Source organism: Rhinatrema bivittatum, chromosome 7, assembly GCF_901001135.1.
Source record: "Rhinatrema bivittatum chromosome 7, aRhiBiv1.1, whole genome shotgun sequence".
Taxonomy (NCBI): domain Eukaryota; kingdom Metazoa; phylum Chordata; class Amphibia; order Gymnophiona; family Rhinatrematidae; genus Rhinatrema; species Rhinatrema bivittatum.
Genome location: NC_042621.1, coordinates 170028719 through 170056243, shown reverse-complemented (window position 1 = coordinate 170056243; position 27525 = coordinate 170028719). Strand labels below are relative to the sequence as shown.

General features: G+C 46.1%; 1 protein-coding gene across 3 annotated transcripts in view; it reads right to left on the bottom strand.

Moving 5' to 3' along the window:
• POLR3A (RNA polymerase III subunit A) overlaps positions 1 to 27525 on the bottom strand; it is a 222880-nt gene that overhangs the window by 40057 nt on the left and 155298 nt on the right. For 2 of the 3 annotated variants that reach the window (XM_029609511.1, XM_029609509.1), the window contains exons 21-24: positions 16188 to 16301; positions 14193 to 14228; positions 1147 to 1233; positions 954 to 1036 (exon numbers count right to left, since the gene is read on the bottom strand). In XM_029609511.1, the coding sequence (XP_029465371.1) occupies positions 954 to 1036; positions 1147 to 1233; positions 14193 to 14228; positions 16188 to 16301 (320 nt within the window). The remainder of the gene's footprint in view (positions 1 to 953; positions 1037 to 1146; positions 1234 to 14192; positions 14229 to 16187; positions 16302 to 27525) is intronic. The other variant, XM_029609510.1, reaches the window with a different exon arrangement.

Genomic DNA, 27525 nt, shown 5'->3' with positions numbered 1-27525 from the left:
GGATGTCAAAGAGAAATTGAGCATGTTGCCTTCATGATGCACCTGCTCTCTGACAGTCCTGTCAGACAAGAAACTCGAATTCATGTCTCCAAAGTATTGCAGGTCGGCCCATTTAAACAGTGCTTAAGATAAAGCATTAACAGTAAGCAGCAAAGGTTAACTTTTTTCATATGTTATTTGATGTTAGCAACAGCACTGGCTCTCTTGGCTGTGCTGACAACTCAACTCAGATCAGCCTGATGAATTAAGAGTTCAGGAATAAGGAAAGCCACCAGTTCTCTGCAGCTATAACTGAATGCAAAGTCTTCCTGGCCAACCCTCTTCCAATCTGTGGTTCTGATACAATGGTCAGAGGAGAGTGCACGTATGAGAAATTGGTGGGAGGGGAGTAATAGAAAATAGGGACTAAAGCCAAACTATAAAAAGTGAGTAGTACTTCTCTCAGATTGTATTGAAACTGCTTTACAAATGGACAAAAAATGCAGGGCTTCTTTTTGTTGTAGAAACAGAGAGGGAATGCCGAGCAAAGATTACCACAGCTCCACTTACTACAAGCGAAGGAAGTGCTGACTCAGCCTCTTACACAGTTCTTCAGGTTCAGAGTGCCCTCATTCCAACACTTGATACCATTTTTCTCTTTTTACTTCCTTTGAAGGGCAAGAAATAACTCAGAGTAGAAGGCACAAAAGCCCCCAGAGCAGAGCTAGCCGATGAATTATCACTTATCTCTGTCACAACCAGAGTAACATATACAGTAACATAATAAATGACATCAAATAAAAACTAAAATGGCCCATCCAGATGTTTAGGGTTGCAACTTCCGCTCCATGCAGGTTACCCCATTACCTTTTTTTTTTTTTTAAGGGTATAACTGCCGCTACAGAAGAAATTTAAATGAAAGAATAGCATACACATATTGCTTACATCTTCAAACTAAAAAATAGCATACGTACCTCATGTATTTGTCCCTACAAGTCTCCAGAAATTTCTCTAATTGGCTTGGCGTGATTCTATCCAATTGATATAATACACGAGGCTAGAAAAGCAAGGAAGATTTAAAAAGCAGAAAAATGACAAGCAATGAAAGTCACATTTTCAAAATATTTTCTTCTACAAGATGTTTATGAAAGCCTTGTAATGTATTACCTCAGTTGTGCCATTGTCATTAATGCCATACTTGTCTCGGGTTTTCTTGATCTTTTCAGAAACATCTTTAACAAACTTTTTTATTTCCTGAAATCATCAAAAAAATAAAAATGAAGTCATTTAGGTCATTACTGTACATTAGTCCTTTGACAGCATATAACCTCTTAATCAGAAATCTCAAAGTACAGGTACCACAATTAAAACATGGTTTCAATTGTTTTAGGATAACCGCTTGTTCCAGGTGAGCAATGTGTAACGTAAACTAGAAGAATGACAATCAATTCTTGGGACATACAACTATTGTAACATGGCTTAAGAAGAGTCTCACAGTATTGATTACTGTCCAAATGGTATGAAATCAAGCACAAGTGACCAGATTCATTAAAGATCTGTGACAACACAGAACTTGCTTCTCCAGTGGATTTGGTACCATACTTTGTGCAAATAAAGCTCACAAGAGCTAATCCACTGGCAGAAATATCAGAAGGCATTTCCCAAGTACTATACTGTCATTAGGAAGCTGGCTCAATAATGCCATATGCCTGCAAGCACCAGCAGGACTTTATATAGCACATCCAGAGTTTTCCACATCTTGGATCCGTGTGATGATCTACCCATTTTGCAGAGAACATACAAGCAAGGATCCAATTTTCCTATTAAAAATTTGTTTTTTTTAATTTTCTGCAATCCAAAATAATTTTTTTTTTTTACTTTAAATTTGCCCTTTTTTTTTTTTGCTTACTTTTATTCTTTGCCATTTTCTTCATTCCCCAGCCTCTTACTACCCTCACTCTCCTTCCTCCCCAAACTTCTTGTGCAATCCTCTCACCTCACTCTCTTTCTCCAATTGTAATGACTGGTCATTCAATGCTGTCCATTTGATATTAAAAGCAATTTTTAAAAATAAGGGTAAAGTGAATCTGTTTTGTATATCAGATACAAGTGGTGCATTATCTTTGATAAACTAGAACCACAGAAATGGAGAACTACCACTAACAGTCTTAAAAATGTCAAGAAAAGCCCCATAAAGTAGTTAAGGAAATAATTCATGCATCTTTGCTTTCAGAAAATTGGTAATTCCTCTTCACATATTTTCTGTTTGCGTTCCAAGATGCTCCTCCTGTAATGGCTGATCTTTAGCCAGGTGGTGAGGCATAAAAACTGTGTGCCTCTCCTTTTCTAAAACTGCAGTTCTACTGTTTGGCCAGGTGTGTAAGTGGTACTCAGAGAATGCAGCACCTGCTACTTGCCCTCTGCATCTGGCAGACAAACAGTGATGCCCCTCAACACCATTAATCTCTTTATGACTCATGGCCTGAAGCATTAATGCTCAGAGACCTGCTAGCCACTAACCTCTGTATCATCTGTTTATCTTATCTAAGTCTCAATTACAGAATCCCATGCTCATAGTGGAATATAACCAGTGAAATGTGTCACACTTTTTACATACACTTGTCCAACTTATTTGACAAATGTTTTTTGTATCTAAGTACAATTAAAAAAAACCCAAACACTAAATCACTGTTAAAAAAAACCAAACAAAAACAAAACAAAACCCAAAACACATGTATAACTTGAGTAACTTTTATAAAAATGACACTTTTGGGTTCTGTTAGCATGACCTATGAATTCCAACCTTTGTTAGATAAAAATCACTGTTTCTCTTTTGCAGCATGATAAAAATTAATTAACTCAGGCTGCGCTTTATATGACAGACAAACTTTTGTACAGTATCTAAGGAAAAAGATTTTACACTTTGCAACTGAGAGCAGGTGACCTGAAAGTCATGCAGACATGCAAATGCATCACAAAAGGATTGTTAAGATAGTTAAAGATTGCAGATGCTTAACCACATTTGGTTCGATTAAAACACAAGTGCTTTAACTCAGCCAAAAAGACACCTCACTCCAAACTAATCAGTGAATTCAGTTACTGGTCATCCAGAGTCATATGTTTAGGTTAATTTTTATGTGAGTAAAGCAGATCACCATGAAATGTTATTAATTACACTCAATTCCAAAGATAGCCAGATGCCAAAGCATTAGTCATGGCACAAGAGAATTAATCATAAAGATGACCATCAACAGAGATCAAATGAACTTGTTCCCAATTTTTTTTTATATCTCAGATGACGTGATGGCTTAGAAGATGTTTGTTTTTTTTTATAAAGACTGTTTCAAATTACAGAATTTGACTTCACTAACAATTGTATAAGTATTACCAGGGAGAAGGCATGACTTTTGGTCTAATAAACAAGGTCTTTAGCAGATAGACACCAACAGTAATCTCATTACTACTCTCTATAGTGCTCTAACACTGATGCACCCAATGTCTTAGGCTGTATGTGCTGAGCAGCAAAGGTCACCTTCCTGTTTTATATCTAATATTTTTGCATCAGCTGAATTACTATTCTTCTCAAATAAACCCTCTCTCAATAACAATCATAATAGACATTAGTAACCTATATAGAGATTTTGAAAAACTGTCTAGACAGACACAAAAAGCCTCATAGATTACATCCGGGGTTACATTTAATTTAAATGTTTTAAAAAGTGTTTTATTAGTGTTTTCAACTCACAGTGATCTCTTCTACACATCTGGAAAATGCTGCAACAAGTCTTTGGGTTGTGGTCTAATCTTGTGTTCCCTGTATGTACCCAGATCAGTCCAAACTCCTGGGTTTTGCCTCCCCTCTAGCAGACGGGAGACAGAGAAAGCTTTACTGACCCGGACACTTAACACGAGGGCCACCTGCAGATGATGGGGGTCCAAATCCTGCAGCCTGAGATAAAAAAAAAAAAAAAGAGAAACCTCAAATGCCAGTTTGGCTTGCCTCCCAGGGGGATGGTAGGTCCCAGTGGGGCCATCCCTCCTGGTTTGTGAGGTGGACAACAAGGGAGTTGGGGACCCTTGATTGCTTGGTCCCTTCTTGCAGGACAGGGTTGAAAGCTGGAGGTTTCAGTTCCTTCATCCTGAAGGAAGAACAGAGCCTGCTGCCGGTCTTCTGTCAAGGGAAGTGCTACCTGTCTTTGATTCCTTGCTTTAAAGGTTTTGTTAAAAAAAAAAAAAAAAAAAAAAAAAAAAAAGGGAAGAGTCTAAAGTGAAAGAAGGGGTTGCCGTGGATTGGCTCGCTTGCCTGGAATCTTTCATTGCAGGTCGGGAAGCTCTTCTTTTAGTTCCAGTTCCTCCAGAGGTCTTTGTTTTTTTTTTGCTGCGGCTTGGCGCCACGTTTGCAATGCCATGTGGGCCGTGCTGTACTGTGTGGAGACGAGAGCATGCATCTCTCCCACGAGGGCCGATACTCCCGGTGTTTCTCTCCGAAGGAAAGCACACCTTTGGGAAGGTGAAAACTACTTCGGCCAGGTGTCATGAGCCTGGAAGGCTCTCTGCAGCAAGGCAGCCAGTGGGCAACCCCTTCCCACTGAGCGCGGGAACGGTGGCCATTTTGTCCAATTCTTGATTTGAAAAAGGTGAACGTGGTTCTAAAGGTTCTTTGTTTTTGAATGGAGACTCTACGCTCAGTGATTGCCTGGGTGTACAAGGGAGAATTCCTGGCATCTCTGGATTTAACCGAAGCGTACTTACATATAGGCATCCGGCCGGACCAAAGATACCTGAGATTCGTGGTTCTGGGGGAACATTTTCAGTTTTGTGCTCTGCCCTTCGGGCTGGCAACGGCACCCAGGACCTTCACCAAGGTGATAGTCATGGTGGCTGTAGTCCTCCATAAGGACGTGGTCTTAGTTCTCCCCTATCTGGATGACTGCTTGATTCAAGTAAAGTTAGAATCTCTTTGTCGGGAGGCAGTGGATTTGGTCCTCCGATGACTATCCATCCCAAAGACCATAGGCAATTTGTCCAAGAGTCACCTTTTCCCTTCCCAGACATTGGAATTCCTGGGGATGCGTTTCTATACAAAGGCGGGGAATGTTTTCCTCACCGAAGAGCAGATTTCCAAGTTTCAAGCTGATGTCCGCGGATTGTTGGAGAAGCAAGTGCCCAAGGTTTGGGATTACTTACAAGTTCTCGGGTCTATGGCTTCCATTTTGGAGTAGGTTCCATGAGCTTTTGCTCATATGAAGCCATTACAGTCTGCCTTACTATCCTGCTGGGCCCCGTTGTCAGAGCAGTTTCAACTGCCTTTCCTGCTTACGGAGGTTGCCAGGTCTAGTCTCTCGTGATAGCTCCTTCCGGAGTAGTTGAGATGAGGGGTGAACCTCGATATCCCAGTCTGGACGATCATCACCACCGATGCCAGTCTTTCCGGTGAGGGAGCAGTGTGTCAGAACCAGTCCTTTCAGGGCTAGTGGTCAATAAAAGAGGCTCTATGGTCCATCAATCGCCTAGAGACGAGAGCTGTATGTTTGGCCCTATAGACGTTTCTGCCCCTGGCGAGGGGGAAGCCGGTGAGCGTGTTGTCTGACAACGCGATGACAGTGGCTTACATAAATTGACAGAGTGGCACCAAGAGTCGAGCAATGGCTCAGGAAACCCGGGATGTCATCAGCTGGGTAGAACAGTATCTGGCACTGCTAGTGGCCTCTCACATAGTGGGCATGGACAACGTGTAAGTGGATTTTCTCAGCCAACAGCAACTCAACCCCCAGAGAGTGGGAGCTGTAAGAAGAGGTGATGTCCTTCATCAGACGCAAGTGGGGCACGCCATGCATGGATCTAATGGCGACTTACCGAAATTCCAAGACCCCACAGTTCTTCATTCGAAGGAGAGAATGAGGAGTGGAGGGAGTAGATGCCTTAGTTCTACCTTGGCCGAAAGATGCCCTACTGTGTGCGTTTCTGCCTTGGCCACTGGTGGGCAAGATCTTGCAGTGCATAGAGGTTCATCCAGGAGATGTGATTCTCATGGCACCAGAATGTCAGAGATGTCCTTGGTTTGCAGACAATCAACCTAGCATTGGGTGCTCCAGTATGGCTAGCTCATCTGCCGAATCTTCTGCATCAAGGCCTCATATTTTCAGATCAGGCGGCTTGCTTTTGTCTAGCAGCTTGACTTTTGAGAAGTAGCATTTGAGAGATAAAGGTTACTAAGGTGGGGTTATCACTACTCTCTTACAGTCCAGGAAGACTTCCACCCTCCTTAGCTTATGTGAGGGTATGGAGAGTGTTTGAGGCCTGGTGCATGGAGCAAGGAGTAAATCCTTTGCGAGCCTTGATGGTTCACATTCTTGCTTTTATGCAAAATTGTTTGGTCACAGGTTTATCCTTCAATTCCCTCCGAGTTCAGGTGGCAGCCCTAGGCTGTCTGCGAGGCAAGGTGCGGGGCTCTACCTTAGCTGCTCATCCAGATGTGGTGTGTTTTCTCCAGGGAGCACAACATTTACATCCTCCGCTTAGGAATCCATGTCCCTCTTGGAACCTTAATGTAGTCCTTAAGAGCACATATGCGGCTCCCATCCTTTCCAACGGTGGATCCTTCGGCACTGCAAGTAAGAGTTGCTGCAATACCTGAAGATCACGAACAGTTTCCGCTTGTCAGATCATTTTTTTGTGCTTTGGAGCACAAAAAGGGGCATAAAGCATCAAGGGCCAAGATTGCGAGGTGGCTCAAAGAGGCTATTAGCTCTGCGCATATCTGTCAGGGTCGCTCTGTCCTTGAGGGGCTAAGGGCGCATTCTACCCGTTCCCAGGTAGCCTCCTGGGCAGAGTGTCAGCAAGTTTCAATGCAAGAGATCTGCAGGGCGGCTACTTGGAAATCTTTACACACTTTCGCCAGGCACTTTGTCCAGGCTCCAGAAGCCATGGGCTTTAGTGAAAGTGTACTACGAGTGGGACTCTCACAGTCCCACCCCGGTTAGGGAAGCTTTGGTACATCCCAGGACTCTGGACCGATTTGGGTACATACAGGGAAAGGAAAATTGGTTCTTACCTGCTAATTTTTGTTCTTGTAGTACCACGGATCAGTCCAGAGTTCTGCCCACTGGAGGGAAGATCTGCTCGATCTGTTTTTTGTAATCATTCTGAAGAATGGCACAGGTGTTTTTAGTCCTACACAGGGTTGTGTGTAGGTGCAGTTATCTGTTCCAGTTTTTCCACTTCCCCTGCTCGTTCAGGGGATGTTAGAAACAAATACCAAACTATTTTTGAGCTTGGATACAGATCAATACTGAGGGACTGCAGGTGGCACCTCGTGTTAAGTGTCAGTGTCAGTACAACTTTCTATGTCTCCATTTGCTTGAGGGGAGGCAAAACCTAGAAGTCTGGACTGATCTGTGGTACTACAGGAACAAAAATTAGCAGGTAAGGACCAATTTTCCTATAACACTCTCACTGGATGAAAGCAGTTCAGCAAAATAAATTAAACTGTCAATTTTCCCCCAAGGCAGGAGAAGGGTCATTACTTTATGTTGGTGTCTGGTGAGGTTCCACGCTTTCATTTAAACACAGAATAGAAAATCTTGATGAGAGAAATGAATTAAATTAAAACCTAGGGTAAACACAGCAAAGAGCACAGCTGCCTATGAGCTTCCAGAAGAATGTAACAAGTCCACTTAAAGGAAAATTAGTTTTTACCTGTTAATTTTTGTTCCTGTAGTGCCAAGGATCAGTCCAGACTGCTGGGGTTATGCCTCCCTTCCAGCAGATGGAGTCAGAGAGAAAACTGAAAAGCACCACCCACATAACCCGGGGTGCCACCTGCGATCCCTCAGTATTATGGATATCAAAGCAGAATGAATGACCATTACTATAGAAAAACTTTTGTGTAAGATAAAAAACATCATGCGTAAATACGCTTTGCAACCAGTGACTAGATCAAGTTAAAACTAAACCTGCTCAATGAATGAAGAAAACATGAACTGGTAAGAAGAACAAGGTAGGCCGCTCAAGATAAAGAATGGACCTGCGGTACAACCTTTCGAGAAAATATGAACAGCTGATTGGACTCTCCTGTGTACGGGCGGGCGTCTGGACTGATCCTTGGTACTACAGGAATGAAAATTAACAGGTAAGAACTAATTTTCCTTTCCCTGTACATACCAGATCAGTCCAGACTGCTGGGATGTACCCAAGTTACCCTAAATGGGGTGGGATCTGGAGAGTCCCGTGCGAAGCACACTGTCACCAAAGGAATCCACGGTTGGATCCTTCACATCCAACCGGTAATGCTTTAGCAAACGTGTGCAAGGATTTCCACGTGGCCGCCCGACAGATCTCTTGTGGCGAGACACACTGGCTTTCTGCCCATGAAGCCGCCTGAGACCGAAGAGAATGCGCTTTTAGACCGTCCGGCACCGGGCGCCCGCAACATACATAGGCGGAAGCAATAGCGTCCTTCAACCATCGGGCGACAGTTTTAGAAGCCTTTTTCTTAGGACCGCTCCACAAGACGAAGAGGTGATCCAACAATCGAAACAGATTACTAACCTCCAAGTAGCGCAATAGGACCCTATGGACATCCAACCTCTGCAGATCCCCATCCTCAGCAGAAAATGCCGGTAACTCGATGGATTGATTGACATGAAAAGCCGAAACTACCTTGGGCATAAAGGAAGGTACCGTACGAAGAGAGATACCAGAACCAGAAATACGCAGAAAAGGCTCTTGACAGGACAGGGCTTGAAGCTCGGAGACCCATCTAGCCGAACAAATAGCCACGAGAAACACCGCTTTAAGCGTCAAGTCCTTAAGCGTCGCTCGCTTCAATGGCTCAAAAGGTGATCTGCAAAGAGACCGAAGGACCAAGTTAAAACTCCAAGACGGACAAACCGCTCGCACCGGCGGTTTCAAGTGCTTGGCCCCTTTCAAAAACCGTATCACATCTGGATGAGCCGCTATGGAACTATCATCAATTTTACCACGGAGGCTGCGCAAGGCCGAAACCTGAACCCGGAGCGAACTGTAAGACAGACCCTTTCGTAACCCGTCCTGTAAAAATGACAGGATTTGAACGATAGTGGCCTGTCGAGGGGACAAACTGAACCCCTGGCACCAGGAATCAAAGACTTTCCAAACCTGGACATAGGTAAGCGACATAGAAGTTTTTCGAGCTCGGAGAAGAGTAGAAATAACTGCCGCCGAGTAACCCTTCCTTCTTAACAGCCTCCTTTCATAAGCCAGGCTGCTAAACAGAATCAATGTGCCTGCTCTAAAAATACTGGATCCTGCCGCAGCAGGTTGGGTAGGTGACAAACACAGCGGACCGTCCGCTGCTAGGTTGATCAGATCGGCAAACCACGGCCTTCAGGCCCACTCAGGTGCCACTAGAATTACTGGGCTCTGGTGAGACTCTATGCGACACAATACCTTTCCGATCAGCGGCCATGGAGGAAACACAGAGAAGGACGTGTGGCGGCCAAGGAAGAACCAGAGCATCCACCCCTTCGGACCCGTGGTCTCGCCTGCGACTGAAGAAGCGAGCCACTTTTGCGTTCCGACGAGTCGCCATCAGGTCTAGGTGAGGGGTCCCCCATCGTCATAATATCATGCTCAATCGCTTCCTCCGACAATTCCCATTACCCGGGATCCAATTGTTGTCGGCTGAGGAAGTCCGCCTGGGCGTTGTCGATGCGGGCGATGTGAGACGCCGCAATCTGGTCGAGGTGGCGCTCTGCCCATTTCATCGGCCTCGGACACGGGACGACTTCTGGTGCCCCCTTGTCTGTTTATGTAGGCCACCGTAGTCGCACTGTCGGAAAGAATCCGTACCGCCTTGTTGCGTAACAGAGGTAAGAAGTGTTGTAGAGCTAGTCGGACCGCTCTGGTCTCCAACCTGTTGATGGACCACTGTGCCTGACACGGAGTCCAAAGGCCCTGAGCCGACCTCGACCGGCACACTGCTCTCCAACCGGAGAGGCTGGCATCGGTCGTTACTACTATCCATTGGGGACTCTCGAGGTAGACCCCCTTCAGGAGGTGATCCGGATTGAGCCACCAGGACAGACTGGACCTAGCCAGTTCGGTCAGAGGCAAGGGGATCTAGTACTCCACAGACTTGGGGTCCCAAAGCAAGAGCAGCGCCCTCTGCAACGGTCTTAAGTGTGCGAAGGCCCAAGGGACTAGCTCCAGGGTAGACGCCATATATCCAAGAACCTGCAAATAATCCCACACCACTGGGGAGGGGGGAGAGAGAGCAGACGCCGCACCTGGGACATCAACCTGTCCATGCGATCGAGGGGTAAGGAGACTCTGCCCGCCAACGTATCGAATCGAGCCCCCAAGAACTCTATTACCTGAGTGGGGATCGGCTGGCTCTTGGCATAGTTGACAACCCAGCCCAGAGACTGTAGACACACAACCAAACGGACCGCCGCGTGGCAGAGCTGCTCCGATTTCGCCCGAATAAGCCAATTGTCCAGATAGGGATGCACCAGAATTCCTTCCCGACCTAAACTCGCCGCTACGACCACCAACACCTTGGTAAATACGCGAGGAGTGGTCGCCAGGCCAAAGGGTAGGGCACAAAACTGATAGTGTTGTTCCAGAATCATGAACTTGAGAAACCGCTGGTGGTGTTCCTGGATCCCTATGTGAAGATATGCCTCAGTCAGATCCAAAGAAGCCAAAAACTCTCCTTTGTAGACCGCCGCAACGTTTCCATACGAAAGTGAGGCACCCGCAATGCTTTGTTGACCTGCTTTAGATCCAAAGTCGGGCGAAAGGTCCCATCCTTCTTTGGTACCACAAAATAGATAGAGTATCGACCGGTCCGGTGCTCCGACGGAGGAACCGGCGTGATGGCTCCCAGCACCTTCAAGTGCTCTAGAGTCTGAAGGACCACCTGTTGCTTGCACGGTGGCCCGCAAGGTGACATCAGGAAAACATCCCGGAGGGGACGAGCAAAATCCAAAGCATAACCATGACTTATAATATCTAGTACCCACTGATCGGAAGTAATTTGGACCCATTCCTCGTAAAAGTGGGACAGCCGACCCCCGATGTTCGGGATAGAGGAATGGGTCGGCGTCCCTTCATTGTGCAGGCTTGCTGTTGTTGGCGAAGGCATGGGATCCGGCTCGCTGAGGCCACCTGCCGCAATGACCAAGACTGCGCCCTCGAAGCTGATTGTCGAGGGGTATAGCTCGAAGCCCCCCTATTTGGCCAAAAACGACGCTGTCCCCTGAAATGGCCTTGGTAGTTACCAGGAGAGCGGGCCGCCCTGGGCTTGTCCTCTGGCAGCTAGGGCCTTGATAAGTTATTCCAGCTCATCACCAAACAACAACTTACCCCAAAAAGGGAAGGAGCTGAGTTGGGATTTAGAGGAGGCATCCGCAGACCAGTTCCGGAGCCATAGCAGGCGACGCGCAGATACCGCCGAAGACATAGTGTGTGCCGAGGTCCGAAGGAGATCATAGAGGGCATCAGCCGTATAGGCGACAGCGGATTCCATGCGAGCCTCCTGCTCAGTCTCCCCAGGGGGAAGGTCTTGGGCTGTCAACATTTGCTGAACCCATCGAAGCAAAGCCCGCTGCATAAGGCTACTGCATACAGCCGCTCGTACTCCCAGGGCGGATACTTAAAAAATGCGCTTGAGCAACACCTCCAACTTCCTATCCTGAAGGTCCTTCAGCGCTGTGCCTCCAGTCACCGGAATAGTAGTGTGCTTGGCTATGGCTGTGACTGCGGAGTCCACCTTGGGAACCTTAAGGAGATCAAGTGTCTCAACAGAGAGCAGGTATAACTTTTCCATGGCTCTGGTGACCCTCAAGGAAGCCTCCGGGGTCTCCCACTCCCGAGACACAATCTGTGAAAGTTTCGGGTGAAAGGGGAACGTCTGTGGCATGTCGCGAAGTCCCGCTAATGCTGCATCCCCCGTAGACAAATCCGACGATTTCTGAGATAGTGGGAGTTCCAGCTCCTGCAGCACATGTAAGATTAAATGTTCCAGTTCTTCCCTATGGAACAGCCGTAGGGCCTGTGGGTCATCACCCTCCACCAGAGTGACGTTATCGTCCTTATCGTCCAGGGAGAAAGGATCCTGAGAACCCGGATCCACCTGGTCCACTAGATCAGGCAACCCAACTGGCAAGTTACCACCCCCCCCTCCCCCCCCCCCCCCGAATCCCTCGGGATCTTGGCTGGGAGGGGAGACTGAACATCCCACTCAGACTCTGCCTCTAAATAAGCTTTATGCAGTAGTAAGATACATTTTGACGAAAAAGGTTGCCGTCGCTTTAAGGACCCCCCCCCTGAGGCCTTACCCGGAGGAGCTGGTTCGGCCGGCAAACCGCGCGGTGGGGTCAGTGGAGGAGGGAGATCCCCTCCCTCCTCCGAGTCATCAGCATCCCCGGAGGCGGACAAAATGGTCGCCGCTCCTGCGTTAATCGGAAGCGAGCTAGGCCCCTGCCCCCCTGCCTCATGGTCTCCTCGCGACCGCCTGCGCCACGAAATGGCTGCCCCCCATGGCGAACTGCCGTGCTGCAAAGGCCCCTTGCCCCCGGGGAGACACCGGGAGCAGAGGCCTTCGCGGGAGAGCCGGAGCCCCGGCTCTCCACAGGAGCTGCATGCCGTCCCCCTAGGCATGGTCTGTGTTGGCAGGCGTGGCAGTGCTGGCAGGCGCGGCTAAGCAGGAGAGTGCAAGATAAAGACAAGCTAAGTTAATTAAATCTCTGAGGGAGGGGGAGAGTGACCGGCCCACCGATAAATCCTCCCCCTCTGCTCACCGGGTCAAACTTAAAAAACCTTCCGGGAAAGAAAGGCAGGGCCAAGCCCTGCCATGCCTGCCTGTCACTGGCTGCTTGAGTAAACATGAAAAGAGAATAAATTACTGTTGACAGTCTTTTTTTTTTTTTTTTTAATGATCCAGTCACAGGCTCTGAAGCTGTACTGCAAAAACTTTTTTTTTTTTTTTTTTTTTTTTTGAGGTAGTCAAACCTGGTGGGGCAGAGCCCCAAAACAAAACCGAGATCAGGACCGCAGGGTATGCCTCTCAATCTGCTGGAGTCAGAGAAAATACTGAGGGATCGCAGGTGGCACCCTGGGTTATGTGGGTGGTGCTTTTCAGTTTTCTCTCTGACTCCATCTGCTGGAAGGGAGGCATAACCCCAGCAGTCTGGACTGATCCTGGTACGTACAGGGAACTTCAGTTTGCTATCAGAGATAACTATTTTTACATGAAGTCTGCATATTAGATGGTACAATGCAATTTTATTTTATATAGCATCTTTAATGACAAAACAAAATTATAAAACATCTTACAGACACTGTGAGAAGTACTGGCAAGAGGAGGGTGAAAAGAAAGAGGTTGACTAAGAATTTGAATACCAGACTGTGCAAAAACAGGAGAATGGAAAACATCTAAAAGCAAAGGAGGAAATCTGATTTTTAAATTAAGATTTGACAGTGGAGAGAGAAATCAGTTAGCTGAAAGGAGAACATGTACTTTTACATGTATTTGAAAGAGGCATTCTCAGGGGCAGAGTTAGGGCAGGAAAACCATTTACGCATGTACTTTCTAAAATCAAAAGTACATGGTGAAATGTGTACGTGAACATTTTCATTTATTCCCATGTTGGCATAAATGTGCGTGTATGCTGCGCAATGGTTTGCGCTAATTTTTAAAGTAGACTTATGCATGCAAGTTGATTTTGAAAATTATGGCCGAAGTCCATCTGTCAGTCCAAAGTGCTATGCTATAAAATTGGGCTCTTTAAGGGCAGCGCCCTTCCACCAGGAGTGCCTACTAGGGGGTGGGGGGAGGGGGAGGTAGGTGGGGGGGAAGAGAGGAAGATAAATGAGGAGACAGGAGTAGCAAGTGATTACATCAGAAGAACACAGCACCCCCAGCCCTGGCTGACCCGGAAGCAGAGTCCTGGCATGGAAATCAAACCCAGATTATCTGCATGGCGAAGTGAAATGCTGCCACTGAACCACCAGACCAGTTAAGGTATATTTTGAACCTTCTACATATATACTGTATACAAAAAAAGTACTCAGTTTAATATTCAAATTCAGCAGCAGTGAATGCAGATGTTTCCAGATGTAGCAAGGGAAATTCCTAGCAACTCAGCTCATGCATTCTGGTTTAGTTGAAGTGACTACATAGAAATGCAATAATGCTCACACACAGTTCACAGACATGCTGCAGTTACCTCATAATACTTTTCATAACCTGTCCCTGTTAGCGCCTTCAATGACAAAACACAAAATGGAAAATGGACATCAATTAAATGGAAGTCTGCCCCTACATAAAAATAGATGGACCAACGAAATAGGAGGGTAGGCTGTCTAAGAAAGCCGTTAGGATAACAGAATAGATTAGATGCCCAAAGGTAGTCCAAAAATGAGCTTTATTTGAATGGAGACAAGATCTTTAATTGTGCCTGACTCAGGCCGAGTTTCGCCCCTCTTAGGGGCTGCCTCAGGGGCTAAAACAAATATAACTAAACGTCACAGGACATATAACAAAATAATTTTTTAAATCAAAATTACTTATCAAAAGGTAACAAATAGAATCTGAAACATACCATTATAAGTGGTTTTGATATGTCTCCATTCAAATAAAGCTCATTTTTGGACTACTCTTTGGGCATCTAATCTATTCTGTTATCCTACATAAAAATAGTAAACAAACCAAAATTATAAAAAGCATAGTATTCAGATAAAAAGGAAATTTTGTATCTATAAACAAAATGATTAATAAAATTGGGCCTTTCCTTCTGAACTTGAATTACAATCTTCTGTTCAATGTGATAACATGCACAAGGATAAGTAAACATACCAATAATGCTTCTACCACATGATATAACATTACACCACAGATAGAGTGCAGAGAGATATAAAACTGGCCAATATCATATGTCTAACCATCCAGTGCCATTTAATTACCCCAATCATTTGGGATAAATATTTAACCAATTTAATTTATTAGACTTACAAGCCACTAAACCCAGGCTAGTATTTTGGTTTGTAAGCCAGGTTCTTAGGAAGAGCGAACATATTTTTTTTTTCTGCTCTGAAGCAGAATGAGCCATTACAAATTCAAAAGAGTTGCCAGGCTGCTATATAAATATTTCATTTCCTCATTACTAAGGATCAAGAGGACATTTCAGGTTTAAAGCCTCCACAATACCCACCCATCTAAGCCTGCATGAGAATGCTGAACCCATAATAAAACAGAAGAATGCTGAACAAAGCAGTCCAGGCAGCAGTCTGAACAAAAGTAACATTTGCATGCCCTTTGACTTTCACATTTATATTTAATATCTGATATTCCCAACACTGATTCTAAGTAGACTGTTGTCATCACACCCAAAGCATGAATTCAATATGTAAAAAGCAGGGCTAAAAATCCTAAGTGCCTGGTCATATAAACATCTCAAATCTTGAATCAAGCACACACAGCCCAGAGTGGGGCAGGCAGTCCTCTACGGCACCAGTGACAGAAGGTGACGGAGCAGGACCACTTGCCTCTACTTCCTCCACATATCCCCTTTTCCAAGGGCATGGCAAGCTCAGTGTCAGCAGGCCAGTAGCAGTATGGGGATATGATGGTTGCTTGCATCTAGGCCTTAAAGCATCTCCTTCCCCAATTGATGCAGGCTTCCTACCTAAACAGGAAACACATGGGAGATGGAGAGGAAAAGCTGTGTGGCACAGAACTGAGTGATTACCATACCTCCATGCTGCTGCCAGCTACCCAATTTTGCTCCTGCTGTGGCCAGTGGAGGTATCACTGGAAGGATGGAAATGTGGGAGAGAAAGAAGATGGACGCACATGGTGAGAAAGGCGAAGAGAGAGGGATCATAGGGTAGTGAGAGTGGAGGAAAAGACAGCATATGATGGGAGTGGAGGTACATGAGGTTTCAGTTTTTCTCCATGACCCCTAAAAATTGCTGCTGGCCCCAATGAATGTTTTCTAGGCTTGAATAAAGATGAAAAATGAATTCAGAGAAAGGCAAGATAACCCTATACTGACATCCTTATTGGTATAACACTAATTACAAAACTACCACAACCACATCTTTTGCTGAGAGTAAAATGGTTTAAAAATACCCTAGGGGGGGCTGGGCCAGCTGAGGATGTTTTGGAGGCAGTGTTCAAAGCCCCTGGAGGAAGGGAGCCTAAGAAAGCAAATACAATGTACCTGCAGGTAGCTGTCCTGACAGCAGAGGAATTCACTTTTTTTCATGATAACTTCGCCAGTTAGTACCAATTCATTTTTACTCAGGGCTGGCTCACCACGGCATGGATACACAGCCTACTCAAGACAAGGGGAGAAAACAAAGTTAGGAACAATCTCAAAGGTCTTCTCTCTCACAAAATAAATAAAAGTTACTACCAATTGCCAGTCGACATACACAGCATTCAATAGATACATAAGAGCTTGTCCCTATTTTGTGGGGCTTGCAACCTAGTCAAGACACACACATATGTTTCAAGAAATGTATTTATTACACTAAGCATGATTAAAAGCAATGAGGCTACGATCAGTGCTTAAGATTTTAATGCAACCTGAAAAAGGAAGGTTCTTAAAAGAATATGGCCGGGAGGAGGCTGAATGCCCTGAATCGGGAAGTTTGTTCAAGGCATATGTGCAGCCAGATGGAAAATGCAAAGAGACGCTGGTGGTGGAAAAGGGCAAAAGAAGAGCAGCTTGCCCAATGATTGCAGACTGTGAGGAGGGAATGTAGGGAGAGGTAAGAGGTAAAGAAGAGCTGCATAGGGAATGCACATGCAGGCGAACAGGAGAAACCTGAACCGTATGCCAAAATGGATGAGGAGCAATGTAGTGACTTGAGGGGGTAACATGACTAATGACAGAGCAGAGTTTCCCAAACCTGTCCTCGGACCCCACAGCCAGTCAGGTTTTCAGGATATCCAGAATGAATATGCATGAGATGAATTTGCATATATTGGCTGTCCAATGTATGCACATTTATTTCATGCTTAGTCATTCTATATATCCTGAAAACTTGACTGGTTGTGGGCTCCCTGGAATGGGTTTAGGAAGCCCTGTATTAGAGGAAAATAAGTCGTTCAGCTGAATTTTGAATTGACTGTAGGGGAGACACTGGGAGACCTAGGAGGAGTGGGTTGCAGTAATCTTCATGGGAGTGGATAAGCATTTTGGTAATGTGTTCAGAAAAGAAAGTTGGGGGGAAGGGGCACTAGTTTGATTAGTTGAAACTCATGACAGGATGTGAGAGGTTGTGGATCCCTTTCTTCTGGAATCTTTTACCTGATGATTTGAGGGCAGAATTATGTGTTAGAGCTTTTATTTATTTATATTCTGTTTTACGGAACTTCAAAGCGGATTACATTCAGGTATTGTAAGTATTTCCGTATCCCCAGACATCTTATAATTTAAGGGCCTGCTTCATCAAGGCATTTTCCTATAGACACAGAATGGGAGGAAAGCCTTAGTGAACCAGGCAGTAACTTTGTACCTGAGCCAACAGTGGGTAAAGTGACTTGCCCAAGGTCACAAGAAGCAGCAGTGGGATTTGAAATCTGGTTTCCCAGGTTCACAGCCCACTGCTCTAACCACTGGGCTACTCTTTTAGTAAAGAAGTAAAGGCTATTATATATGCACTCTAATGTTATTCTCCTAATGTAAACAGTTATGATGGCAAAACCGAATATGCGGTATACAAAACATGTTAAAATAAATAAATAAAATGCAAGAATTTGTTATAAATGATGGATAGGTTGATGATGTAGTTATTTATTTAACCATTTTTATAGACCGACATTCGTTGGGAATATCATATCACTTTATACGGTTTTGTATCTGCATCTTCATATTAAAGCCATGGGTTATTGTCAAAACTCACTGCTTCACATTTAAAATTAAGTGATGTGTTTGCACATAAATCTGGATGCTACGTGCATTCTCCACATACTCCTTACATTTCACAGGAAATCCCTGGAAGATTTTTCATACTGCATAGAGGCACTATGGGTCTTCATTTTGTTGTTACAGTAGGTTCTTACATGAAATCAGGTGTCATAGTCCTCAATAATAAATCTGCAGACCAAAATCTCTCAAACTAATTCTTCAGTTGCATCAAAATTCTCTCTCATTAGTACCTTAAGGAATTTCAGCTCACTTTTTATTACAATAAGGGTGATTTAGACTTTGTTCAGGCCATGGTTTTCTTAAGATAACATCTGAGAGCTATTGGCTGGATCAGCTATGGGTAATTTGCTGCATATGTTTAGTGGTCACACAGTAACTTGCAAATTTTTATGTTTATTAATGTATGTTTAGTTTTATTATGAATGTGATCATGATACCCACCTAGAATTGAGGATAACTGACAAACAAATCCGGTTAAATAAGAAAAGCAGTAAATGCACCAAGTAAAATTGATGCATCCTACATATAATTATCCCAAGAGATAACTGTCATGGTCAGTGGTAAATCAAGTAATAAAAAAAGTGGCTTTTGCAATATCACATGATGTCCCTGGGTCAAAACAGGACCCTTCATCACCATAGAAAATGGCTGCTGGCAAAGACCTAAAATCACCCTTATTGTAATTGTGTATAGCTGGAGACCGCCAGTGTCCTCAACCGAGAAACGTCAACTCCCAGTAGGATGGGTATCCTAGCTGAAGGAAAGCATGGCTTACCCGTGAATCACCCGATAATTCCCTGAATAATGGCAGCCGTGGGTGGGATGCTGAGTCCATCTGTCTACACTAAGGAAAATGAAATTATCAGGTAAGTAATTTCTCCATTTCTTAGCGTAGAGCAGATGAACTCAGGACCAATGGGATGTATTAAAGGCTACTTCTGAACCGGGTGGCAGGCTGCCCGTGACCCACTTAGTACTGCCCTTGCAAATGCTATGTCCTCCCTGAACATCCACGCGGTAAAACCTGGAGAAGGTTTGGATGGAGGACCATGTTGCCGCCATGCAGATCTCGGCGGGCGACAGCATCTTGGTTTCCGCCCAGGACATTGCCTGGGCTCTAGTAGAATGGGCCTTGACTTGTAAAGGCGGTGGCTTGCCTGCTTCTACGAAGGCCGCCTTGATGACTTCTTTGATCCAGTGGGCTATGGTTGCTCACAAGGCCGCTTCCCCTTGCTTCTTCCCACTGTAAACCGTTGGGGAACACCAACCATGGACCTCCTGGCAATGCCCAAGTGCCCAGTTTCTTCAGCTGCAGGCGGGAACCCCAGTCCCAGGGAATCGATATCCTGGTACAGACCTGGCCACAGGAGACTCTGTTATATGCCTTCCTGCCGTGGTCCCTATTGGGCGCAATCATCCACAAGATAGAACGCCACAGGGGACCAGTACTTTCGTACGGATTCCAAACTTTCCAGGTATCGGACTAGGAGTCTGCCGACGTTAAGATGGCGTAGACTTCAAGCCTCTTCCGAATTCTTATGTTCATCTGGCAATGGTAGCGAGATGGTTTGGTTGAGATGGAAGTGAGACACCACTTTGGGGAGGAACGACAGAACTGTGCGAAACTGGATAGTTCCCGGGCTGAGTCTGAGGAATGGCTCCCGGCAGGACAGTGCTTGTAGCTCGGATATACGACAGGCCGAACAGACTGCCCACAGGAAGGCTGTCTTCAATGTTAATAGTTGAAGAGACAGACTGCGGAGAGGTCTGCAGGAGGTTCCTGCTAGGAAATCTAGGACCAGGTTAAGGTTCCAAAGAGGCACTGGCCACTTTAGGGGTGGTCGGATCTGCTTGACTCATTTCAGGAAGCAGGAGACATCCGGGTGAGAGGCTATGCTGCCGCTCTCGCTCTTGGTTCCGTAGCATGACAATGAGGCCACTTGTACCTTGATGGAGTTGAAAGACAATCCTTTCTGTAGGCTGTTCTGCAGGAATTCCAAAATCGCAGGAATTTTGACTGAGTGTGGTATGATGTCGCGGTCCTCGCACCAGGCTTCGAATACTCTCCAAATCCTTATGTATGTTAGGGATGTGGAGAACTTGTGTGCTCAGAGTAGGGTGTCAATTACTGCCCCCTAGTATCCGCTCTTCCTCAAGCGAGTCCTCTCAATGGCCAGACCGTAAGAGAGAATCGAGCTGGATCCTCATGGAGGATCGGTCCCTGTTGGAGCAGGTCTCTATGTTAAGGTAGCGGGAGGGGGCTCCCTGTCAGCAGGCCGCATGTCTGCGTACCAAGGTCTTCTTGGCCAGTCCGGGGCCACTAGAAGTACTGGTCAGCTGGCGACTAAAAGTACTGGTAACCTGTGCAGCTCCTCAGCTTCGGAGACTGGAGACTTTTAAATAGATTTCTACCTTACCTTGTCTCGGCGCTTCCTGGTCTCGTTCCGGGCAGTCTCTGGCTGCGGGGGGAGAGGGAAAATACGTTCACCGCCGCGCTCAAAGTTGCACCCGCTGCCTCTCAACCTCACCCGATGTTGGGGGCTAGCCCTGAGGGTCGGCTGTCGGACCGTGGCTTACCTCCGAGGGATCGCGGAAATCATCTCGGGAATTCTCAACTGGGGGAGAGACCCAATGGGTGTCACCGCAGGAGAGTGGGGCTCATCTGTAGAGGTAAGATTTCTTCTCATTTTGGTTTTCTTTGCTAAATTACTCTAACGCTGTGCTAGCGTGCATAGAGTCCCGAACTGCTATGGAAACGGAAAATACTGAAGAGCTGCACTTCCTGCAGGGGTTTATGTACTAGGGCTGACGTCAGATTGAAATCTGATCCGTTTCCAACTGCTATCAGGAGTACACTATACCCATTGGTCCTGAGTCCAACTGCTACACGCTAGGAAATGGAAATTCTGCGCGCCGAAAGTCGCCCGAACTTCCTGTTTTCCACATTCCAGGACCTTCTGCACCAGTAATAGGAGGCAGTCCTGCTGCTGCTGAGGCAGCTGCTTGGCTATCTCCTGCACCTGATTTCAAGAGGTCCCATGAATCCTGGCTCATGAAGAGCTGGTAGAAGACGATGCAGGCAATGAGCATGGCTGCCTGGAACACTTTCCTCCCAAGAGCATCTAATGCCCTGTGGTCCTTCCCTGGGGGCACCGAGGAATGGGTATGAGAGCCTTGGCCCTCTTGAGGGCAGATTAGATGACCACCGATTGATGGGGGAACTGATGCTTATCGAATCCAGTAGTCTTCTAGATGAGGTAAACCCTGTCTACCTTCCTGTTAACGGAAGGCACTGTGAGGGGATGCTCCCATATCCTCAACAGCAGCTCCTTAAGGATATTATGCACTGGGACTGTTACGATTTCCTTAGGAGGCTCCACAAACTGGAAGATCTCCAGCATATTGTGCCTGGCGTCTTTCTCCGTCAACAGCTGAAATGGAATGGCTTCCGTCATTACTTGCACAAACCCTGGGAAGGGTAAGTCCTTCACCGGGGATCTCCTTCACTATTCTGGAGGAGATGGTTCTGAGGGGAGACCCTTCAAGCCCTCAGTGGATGACTCTGCAGAATCATTCCCCCAGGGGTAATAGGGATCCTCATCCTCACCGTAATCATCAGGGGATAGGGCCCTAGGTACTCTGCCTTCATCCAGAGGTGCAGTTGCCAGCAAAGCTGGATTGGGGGGGGGGGGGTTAGCAGGCTGCATTATCTCTGCCGGCCTAGGCGGAGCTTCCTCCTCCTTGGAACCGGAAACAACCACCGCATCGGTCGGGAGAAGCATCTGTGCCCCACCGGGCATCTTTGGCCTCCTGGGAACTGGCGCCAGCTGGGATGGTAACACATCGATGAGCACAGTGAACCTCTCCAGTAGCAGTTCTAAAGTGAACAGGAGCTTCGTCAGTGCAGGCGATGCCACAGGACCAATGCCCTGCAGTGTCCACTCCACTGCCAGCTGATTGCGCCGTTCCAGCTCCTCCTCGAAAGTTGCCAAAGCTAACACAGACTGGGAGGAAGGAGGGGTGACCATATCTTCCTTGGATCCCGAGGTGGATTGGTGACTGGCACCAGGACCAGTGGAGACCGTGGCGGACCCCCAGCATTGATGGAGACTGGGTGCTCCTCACAGTGGGTTGCTTCAGGGGCATCACAGCAGGAGCCGGTGCATCCCTGTGCCCGGCACCATGCAAAGACAACCGGTGCCGATGCTTCTTTGGCTTCCCTTGATGCTCAGCCCGGTCTTTCCCCAGTGATGAGGTCGAAGATGAGGAACCCAACTTCCTTGACCTTGAGGAGAGCGAGCATGACCAGTCTCGGGCACCCCTATCCACCGGCAGCATCAGTGGAACAGATGGTCCCATAGATGTTGATGGCATGGTGTCCATCGGTGCAGCTCCAAGACCTATTAGCATCTATACTGCCAATGCTGAAGTCAATTGCTCGGACTTGCCCGACCTGAACAATCTCTCCATCTTGTCGAGTCAGGCGCGACATCCCTTCGACATCATTTGGACGCACTTGCAACAACCCCAGATGCCAATCGATGCCTCCAAGCAGAGGATACATATCTTGAGGATCTGTGATAAACATGGCCCTCGGGCACCGGGGGCATTGCTGAAAACCCAAAGTGGCCATGACTCGAATTGAAAAAAGAGGAACGCAAATAAACGATGGCGGCAGGCAATGACGACCAGCGGGCACCGAGGCACTGCCACCACGGGGAAGTTCCAAACGAAAGAAAACTATTTATTTATTTAAAGGCTTTTATAAACTGATAACCGTTTGCACATCGTATCGGTTTACATGGAACAGGGTGATTAAATAATTACAGGGTAACAGTTACATAAAACATTTGGTAACAAATAAAATTAAGAAACAGTACAACCTGTAAACATATTAACGGTTTTCATGATCAATTGCGGCTGAATCTTTGATGACACACTCCGGAGTTACATATTTCCTATTTGTGCACTGAATGAAGTGATCTTCACAATTGGCGCTACATGGCATTACCATATGGTTCAAAGTAGAGATTCATGACTAAACAGTGGATGCACAAATACTGTGGCTATGGCCCTGCAGGTGCACATTAAGTCCTGCTACCATTGATTGCCCCTGAGGCAGCTCTCGACCAAAGAGCGAAACTCAGCCAGAGTCGGGCTAATTCAATAAAGGGCTTTTTCCATTATCCAATTCTCGTTATCTTTACTGCTATACAGCCAACTGGATCGGCTTCCGATTTGTTTCCTGGGTCCAACATATAAATAAAGGTGAATGATATCAGGATTTCAAAAGGAGAAACATAACAATTAACATGTTTAATTAACATTAAAACTTACCCCAAAACCCTGAGAAACCTAAGGAGGCTACAGGAGGGACCAAGAGAGACCCGGTGTGACAATGGAACATGAAAAAAAAAACCCAAATAAATTTGGGGAAAAATTTTTTCCACAGTTTTAAAGAAAAAACTGAAGAGCTCACTCACACCACAATGTGAAAGCTCCGCGGAAAAAAAACCAGATTGAAGCAGGACCCTGTGTGGATGCCAAAATACGTAGCCAATAAAATCTGCCCACTACAAATTAGAGAAATAAAATCCTCTCAAAACACAAATAAAAAAACCTTGGTACACACAGGAATTAAAAAACATGAAACACAATCTTAGAAAAACTGAAAAGAACTTGCGTAAAGATCCAGCACCCACACTCCTCGCTAAATACAAAGCAGCACTACATAACTACGGTGAAATGTTAAACAATGCAAAAAGAGACTTCCTCGCCCATAAGATCCACCAATTTCAATTCAATCCCCGTGCCCTCTTTGAATATGTAGCTACTCTAACTAAACCCTCACCAAACTGTGAAGCCAGTGCCAAATGTGAAGACCTTGCTCTATACTTTCATGACAAAATCAACAATCTGCTGACTCGCTTTCCCTTCACCTCCCTGCTCATCAGCATTCATCCAACCCCCCCCCAAAAAAACAAAACCCCCACCCCCTTAAACCCCCCCCCCACAGACCTAAACTCTTTTGCAGCCACCACTGCCTTAGAAATCGAATCAATACTAAAGAAAACCAGACCATCCTCTCACCCCTCAGACACAATCCCCACAAAATATCCCCTTTCCATCCCTAACATAATAGCCCAACCCATAGCCAACATCATAAACACTTCCACTTGGCTCAGTTCCCAGCCCCCTCAAACAAGCCATAGTCAAGCCTATATTAAAAAAAACCCCAAGCTTGACCCCACCAACCTGGTCAACTACCGCCTTCTCTCTAATCTACCATTCATTTAAAAAATCCTGGAAAAAAAATCAATCGCCAACTTACTGATTGTCTTGATGATCAACTACTCCTCTCTCCCTCGCAATATGGCTTTCGTAAATACCACAGCACGGAAACCATCTTCCTGTCCATAACAGACTATCTCATTAAAGGCCTAGACAAAGGCCAATCATATATATTGGCCATATTAGACATCTCTTCGGCCTTCGACACTATCAGACATACTATCCTCCTTAAGCGGTTAAGTGAAATTGGAATAACTGGAGATGCCCACAGTTGGTTTAAATCCTATCTCAGCAATAGGCTTTATAAAGTCAAACTTGGAAACAGTGAATCCAAAGCATTTCCCCTTGACCAAGGTGTCCCACAAGGCTCCTCACTGTCATCTACTCTTTTCAACATCTACCTGCTACCCCTCTGTCATCTCCTATCTGATCTTGATCTACCCCACTATATATATGCAGATGATGTGCAAATACTCATACCAGTGACAGACACCCTACTCAAAGCCATTGACATCTGAGAATCCACCCTCCTCTCTATCAACTAGCTCCTAACCAACTTACATCTTGCTCTCAACACCGCAAAAACTGAACTTATGCTCATTTCACCGCATTATCATCCTAACATCCTCCTCATACACTACTCGCTCCCACCTTCAATCCGTTTTCTCAATAGGTACGAGATCTAGGTGTCACACCCTAGACAATCAAATCAACCTTAAAAAATTCATTAGCTCAACATTGAAAGAGGGTTTCTTCAAAATTCACACCCTAAAAAAAAACAAACCCCTGCTTCACCTCTCTGACTTTCGCACAGTACCACAAGCCATTATTTTTTCAAAAACTGACTACTGCAACTCCCTTCTCCTAGCCCTACCCAAAAATACCATAAGAAAATTAGGTCTTACCTTCGATAATTTTTGTTCCTGTAGTACCAAAGATCAGTCCAGACTCCTGGGTTATGCCTCCGCACCAGCAGATGGAGACAGAGCAAACCTTGACAGGATCTGCCATAAATACCAGGGTGCCACCCACAACCTGCCAGTATTATGCAATGTCAAAGCAGAATAATCCCCCGCTGCAAACTAACTATATACATGAAGTTCAACTGGAAAACCTTCGGGTCACTACCCCCAACAAGGAACCTGACCCGAAAACAGAGAAACAGACAGGAATAAGAATCTTCCTAGCCCAATAAAAAAAATTTGGGCAAATTGTAGGAACAGCGGACTCTCCGACTCAATGCAGAAGTGGGCGGGACTCTGGACTGATCCTTGGTACTACAGGAACGAAAATTATCGAAGACCTAATTTTCTTTTCCCTGTACGTACCAGATCAGTCCAGACTCCTGGGATGTACCAGAGCTCCTACTACTTGGGATGGGACCCGGAGAGGCCCGCTCGCAGCACACCTACTCCGAAATTTCCCTCCCTGGAGGCCTGAACATCCAGTCGATAATGACGTACAAATGTATGCAACGATTTCCAAGTCGCTGCTCTGCAGATCTCTTGTGGAGAGATCTGGTGACACTCTGCCCAGGAGGCCGCCTGTGAACGCGTAGAATGCGCCTTCAGACCCAAAGGCAAGGGCCGATCACCTAAAAAGGTATGCGGAATTAATGGCCTCCTTCAACCAACGCGAGATGGAGGCCTTGGACGCCATATTACCCTTTTTGGGACCCTTCCACAGGACAAAGATGATCCGAATCCCGGAAACCATTAGTGACCTCTAGATAGCGCAGAAGAGCCCGACGCACATCCAGTTTCCTCAAGTCCTTGGAAGAAGGATCCGACCTGTCGAGCTGCACAAACGCTGGAAGCTCCACAGACTAGTTCAAATGAAAAGAAGAAACTACTTTCGGTAGAAAGGAGGGAATCGTCCGGAGACTAATTCCGGACTCAGAGATTCACAAGAAAGGTTCCTTACAGGACAATGCTTGAAGTTCCGAAACATGCCGAGCCGAAGTGATCGCCACCAAAAAGACCACCTTCAATGTGAGGTCCTTCAGGGTTGCCCTCTTCAGTGGTTCGAACGGTGGGCCACACAAAGCCCTTAACACCATTCTGAAAGGTCGCCATCAGATCCATGGCCGGTTGTCCCCATCTGTCGCAGATTAGTTGGAACGCCCTGTCCGCAAGCTCCCATTCTCCGGGGTCGAGCTGATGCAGACTCAAAAAGTCTGCGTGAACGTTGTCTACCCCTGCTATGTGAGACGCGGCGATGCTGAGAAGGTGCGGCTCTGCCCACTGGATCAACAGTCGAGCTTCTAACACCACCGGGCGACTCAGAGTCCCCCCTGACAATTGATATAGGCTACCATCATCGCATTGTCGGACAACATCCTGACTGACTTTCCCTGAATCAGGGGCAGGAAGTCCCGGAGTGCCAGACGCACCTCCCTGGTCTTCAAGTGATTGATTGACCAGCGAGATTCGAGCGTGGACCAGAGGCCCTGTATGGACTTCCGTAGACAGACCGCTCCCCAACTGGAGAGGCTCGCATCCGTGGTGACCACCGTCCATTCCGGTGCCACAAGCGAGACCTCCCGGAGGAGATTGTCCGAACGCAACCACCATCCCAGGCTGGACCGAGCCAACTCCGTTAGATGGAACTGCTCGGATACTGGACTCCAGCGGGAAAGCAACGCCGATTGTAACGGTCGCATGTGCGCGAAGGCCCACGGTACCAATTCCAGTGTCGATGCCATGGAACCTATCAACTGCAAATAGTCCCAAACCGTGGGAGACTGGTTCTGCAGCAAGGCCCTGACCTGGTGTTGTAATTTGTGACTGCGCTCGACGGATAGAAAAACCTTGCCTTGCCGTGTGTTGAATAAAGCTCCCAAAAATTCCAGCAACTGAGACGGAGTGAGGTGACTTTTGGCTGGCCTGGCCTGACATCAGACCAAAGTAGGAAGAAAACTTGCTTTTCTTTTTTTTTTGTCGCAGGTTTTAAATTTATGATGTAAAATGGTTGCAGAGTAAAAAAAAAAAAAAAAAAAAAAGCTGTTTAGTGTACTTTTTTAATGCATAATTTACATCAGTCCCATGAGACTAGAATGTGACTGAGTAGAAGAGAAATAGGTGGTAGATTTCTGAAGAACTGCTTCCTACATATGATATTAATGCTGTTTTTAGACCTAGTGGGAGGAATTAAGGTCATTCATGGGAAATGCAGAGTGTGGGAAGAAAAAACTGAGTAGATGCCTCTTACAGATCTTAAGACAAAATATTTGTTCAAGAGTAATTTTTCCATTCATAGTTTGCTCTGAAAGGATTCAACTGTAGAAACTGCAAAATGTTTGATGTGCGTTGATTGCTGAATACTAAAATTA